At 43.2% G+C, this 5,000-nt stretch overlaps 1 protein-coding gene across 4 annotated transcripts in view; it reads left to right on the forward strand.

The window, feature by feature from the left end:
• Positions 1 to 1,453: 1,453 nt before the first annotated feature.
• tlk1b (tousled-like kinase 1b) overlaps positions 1,454 to 5,000 on the forward strand; it is an 18,607-nt gene continuing 15,060 nt past the window's right edge. For 2 of the 4 annotated variants that reach the window (XM_030781203.1, XM_030781206.1), the window contains exon 1: positions 1,454 to 1,759. In XM_030781203.1, coding sequence (XP_030637063.1) covers positions 1,616 to 1,759 — 144 coding nt within the window. In that variant the 5' untranslated portion in view covers positions 1,454 to 1,615. The remainder of the gene's footprint in view (positions 1,760 to 5,000) is intronic. The other 2 variants (XM_030781202.1, XM_030781204.1) reach the window with 1 other exon arrangement.

A 5,000-nucleotide genomic window follows, 5' to 3' on the forward strand; every position in this document is an offset into this window, starting at 1 on the left:
ACTAAGCCTGGGTTCTACATGAGCCATCAGCATGGATTTGAAACGTAAAAAAAACACGCAAGGGAGGCGACATTTTTACACCATTTCAGACCCTGATCTCATTTAAGAATCTGCCCGCAAGTCACCTTGCCCTTACATGTAAACAAACAAACAGACAAACAAACTGACTGACTCCAGCGGTGAAATAGAGGAACAGTACAGTCGTATGATAGTATTACTGTAGTATTCTGGCCATCCTGTGATGCAGCTTGAGCGATTCTGGCATTCTGTGACGGCGTTTAAACTGGAACCGCTCAGACACCGTTATCTCAACCTAAGGATGTGATGGTATGCTGTTTCCAGTCATAGTTGTACTCATGGAATTCTGAAATTACAGCTCAAAAGAGAGTCTTTTCTTTAAAAAAAAAAATGTATTTCTTGCTGTAGACAAACATAATCCTTGCACATAAAATGTCAGCCCTTACTCCCGTATTGGTGGTAATTATGCTGGTGTGGAGGGAGGCGGAGGCTATGTCTAAATGAATGGAGCGGTGAAACGGAATGTGGAAACAGTGGCGAACTGAGCGGAGCGGAGACAAAGGAAAGGGCAGCGGTCTACGGCACGGGGTCGCGGCTGAAAGAAGCAGCTTTTAAAGAACGCTGAGAGAAAGGAGAGAAAAACAACAACAACAAAAAAAAATCCCCTCCGCGCTCCCACAGAAAAACGGTCTTTATAATCATATCAATGAGCCAGGAAGAACCCCATAAAAAAGTGTGTGTGTGTGTGTGTGTGTGTGAATAAAATACAAGAACTGTAACTTGGCTTTTTACTGGCTTTGTGGTGAAACTGTCAATAAGGGTGTTTGTTTAAACGGTCTCACAGTATGACTTGCAAACACTCCATTATTAACAGTAATTTGAGTGTGTGAAATAGTGTCAGTTATTTTAGTTGATAGTATCATTTATTTCACTGAAATTAAATATCAATTAATGATTATTAAATAATAACTCATCAAATACATATATTTAATTGTTGAAAACTTGAAACATTGTAATAACATTCATTATCGTGTGATTAAACTGTATCCAATGGTAAAGATTTCGTTAAAACTGTTAATTACATCAGTACTTGTCAAAAATAATTAAATAGATGTAGTTGTCTATTGGAATCACTCAGAAGTACACGTCACATTTAAAATATCGATTTAAGCCTGTTTCCGTGCGTTAAACGAAGAATATTCTGTGCAAATGTTCAAAAATGGCGTTGAGCTAAGTAGGCTCGACTTGATTCATTTTTTGGGTGGTTGCCTCCTTTGTTTCCGCATCGCATCGATGGCATTTTGCACTAGGTGCACGAACCTCGCGATAGCGTTGTGTGCAGAACCGATACGTGACGCCAGTTGCAAAGGTTACATCCACACACTCGCACACGGGTAGGATTCTACTTCTAGACGCACTGCGGAGGTGGTGAAAGATCGGGGTGTTTTTTTTTTCTTTCCTAAAAAACATGAGCGATGCTTGCTCGTTAAACTATCGATTTGGATGATGCAGGAGTTTTGTGTGGCTTGGATTTCCTCGGGGTTGCGTGGCATCACAGTTCGTGTGCATTCGTTTTCTCGCCTCGGAAAGTGGCTTCATGAGTGTCCAAAGTAACAGTGGCAGTGGTGGAAGTTTGGACGGACCGCCATCTTGGTCCCAGCTATCTACATCTCCGACCCCGAGCCAGCTTTCTCAACAAAATATCTCGGCTCCGGCGAAGGCTAAAGAAGGTGATTTGAATGTGTCGATGACCTTGAAGTCCACACTTTGGATAATGTTCGAAATTGTGTTCTCTGAATGTCAGGTTCCTACTCCCTAACGCGGATAATGTAACTATGTCGGAGGCCGTTGCTTTGGTGGTCAAATCTCTTGAGAGAGAGGATCCAATGGGTGTTGGGATGAGATGTTACGTCAATACTTAGAAATATTAGTGCATCGACCAACGTTAATTTACTTGTTTAAGTTGGATTTGTGGATTGCTTTGACATTTTACTGACAGAGACTTTACTGCACCAAGCCTAAATAGTTTCTGTTTTAGGATGGTGTTATTCAACAGAGAACTCGGAGAACAAGTTAACTTAACGTTGTTGTTTTTCCGTCTGGAGCTCTCGGTATGCTAATTTCTAACCTTGCCCACAATTACTGAAACTGGACAGTCGGAATGCGGTTTCGTATTATTTAAAAAAAAAATACGTCAGATGTAACAGGACGGCAACTTCAGGTAGTTTGCAACTGTTACTTGCAAACTGTCTTCCTGAGATAGGGAAGGTAAAAAATGGAGCAGTCAACTTCCGCTTGCCAGCTTTAAGACTGATGGCTGACCGTCAAGCCACCTGGTAACGAGTTTCATGTCACTTACACGTGCATCCCAAGAGATTATAAAATAGTTGAGTGTTACAGTAACTGTTGTGTTAGCTGCCTCGGATTAAACAAAATAAATAAAGGTAAGGTTTGATAGACTGTGCGTGAAACGTCGGTCGGTGTGTAATATTAACAGTTTGACATTTCTTTGGCTTCGAGGAACCTTAGAGGGACGTGACGTAGACTCTTTTTTTTTTGGTTTTGTTTTGTTGTATCCACTTCAGCCTTGTGACAATATTAGTTTACGGAGCACTCGAAGAGGTGTTTTTTTTACGTTGTGTACCGAGCATACATAGCTCACTAACTAGCCCGTGAAATCTGCCATCAATTTCGCATTCCGAGATAGTTTCTTCTTAGTTGGCCGGGCGCCAGTTAGCTATCTAAGAAACAAGGCAGCCGGGGCGGTTTTACAGTGGTGAAGAATGTGTTGCGTTCAGGTTGATAAAGCACTCTATTACATACCAGTCTAACCACAGGAACACGTCATGACAACAGACTCGTAGTACGAAGAGCGTTCGACTCCTGCCAAGCCTTGGGAATTCTCCTTTTTTACCAGTTAGAGTATCCATAACAAGCTCCGACTAGTGTGTAATAGAAACCATCTATTTAGAGGTGTTCTCGTTGTAATTTTTTTTTTTTTTTTTTTTACCAGTATTCTCAAGCGTTGCTCTTATGAGGAAGGTGATAATGTGTTTCTTTTCACTGTTTGATTTCCTGAATGAAGTTTACGGTTTAATGGTGTGTGTGCACCGATTTGCATCAGATAAGGCGCGTGGGATAGCGACTCTCCTCATTTGGGAAAAACTCAACACCTGAAAACAAAGGGACAGGCAGAGTAACTTCAGAGAGTGTGGCTTATTGTCTGGGTTTACCCGGCCTTCATTGATCAGTGGGGGGTTAGAATGGAACCAGGGAGTTCGTAAGATGATATGAGGATAGAGTCCTTGTTCTGTGCTAATCTAACTGTACAAATATGCAGTGTCATTTCACACAGACTCTCTCACACACACACACACACACACACACACACATACACACAGACATGAATGCTGTTTTTCTGAAATTGTTTTGAAATGTCCCCATGTAACCTTCTTTTGCCACACACACAATGTTATAGTGTGTAACAGTGTTTGGAAATGGAACACACAGTAGGGTGTCTCCTCTCTCTCTCTCTCTCTCTCTCTCTCTCTCCCTCTCCCTCTCCCTCTCCCTCTCCCTCCCTCTCTCTCTCCTCTGTTGTGTATATGTGTGTGTTTTTCTTGCTCTGCGTGCTGTGTTGTCTGCTGTTAAGTTAGGTGCAGTGGTGCTGATAATATTTGTGTGCGGAGAGGTCTCGTTCCCGTTCGGAGGAATGTGTGGAGGTGCACTGCGAACGTTTCGTGATCCGCCGGGAACATTAGCTTTGTGCAGGTTCTGGAGGAGAAGAAGAAAGAGAGGAAGAGGAAGGAAAGAGTGACTGTTATGGGTGTGAGTGTGTGTGTGTGTGTGTGTGTGTTTGTCTCTCTGTGTGCGTGACCTATCCCTCTGACCTTCAGACACTTCAGCCGTCCTCCATCTTGGAATCTTTTTGGCATGGGACGGTTTTTGGCACACATTCTGTCGTGGCAGCAGTATCGGGCAGTTTTTGGGGCCGGCCCTGGGATTTTGAGAGGAAGCAGTGCTAAACTTTAACCAATGTTCTGTCGTTTTTGTTTTTTTTTTTTTCCTTTTGTTTGTTTGTTTTGTTTTTATCTCGTATAGTTCGATAAAAAATGGAGCTGTGGAAAATCACCACGCGGAGGTCCAACTGATGTTCCCTGACCGGGATTGCTGAGCTCGGTCAGCTGTACGGGGATTGGCGTCGCGTCGCTCGTTCGTCATTCGGTCGATTTTCCTGCCTACGTCAGCACGTGACGCGTCTGATGCGGGTCGGGCGGGTGACCGTGAGGACCGGTTTTGGACCGGTCGTTCCATTTTGATGCGAATCGCCTCGTTTAATAAATCGGTGTTCGGTTCAGACCCGAGGAGCCAGTGGCACAGGCTAGCGGTCCTGTTTGAATTCCGTACGGTCAGTCGTTCAGTCATTGGACCACTTTTCGCGGTAGATTGGTGGTCGTGAGGCTACATTTCAGTTACCGCAAGCGTCTTCAGCGTTTCATCTCTCTTTTTCTGCCCTGAGTTTGTGCAACTAAGTACTGTAACTGGAAATGTGATTTTTTTTTTCTTATTTTGGTCAAAGAAAGAAGATATAATATCGTGGTCCATCACATCCCCGTGTCATGTTTTCCCTAGCCACTGAGCTTGTGAGAAGACCTGACTGATTCGTGAAGAGATAATCAATAATTGGATCAGGCCAAATTCAGCAAAACCTCAGTCCCATAGACCTGGATTTGGGTCCAGAGTGTGTGTGTGTGTGTGTGTGTTTCCTCTTTTCTTGCGTCACCAGTGGATTTCTCCGATTTGTTGGCGCGCATTCAAGACACCAAACATAGTGCTCTGCTTTTGGAGGCGAAAATGTTTTACGAGACACAGAATATGAATTCAGAAGAAATGTGTGAGAGTGTTAACTTCATTTAAACTCTGTAAAAAAAATGTATTTATAGGCTACCAGAGCTGCAAGTTTAAGTGCGCGTTTAGACTGT

Source organism: Chanos chanos, chromosome 8, assembly GCF_902362185.1.
Source record: "Chanos chanos chromosome 8, fChaCha1.1, whole genome shotgun sequence".
Classification (NCBI taxonomy): Eukaryota; Metazoa; Chordata; class Actinopteri; order Gonorynchiformes; family Chanidae; genus Chanos; species Chanos chanos.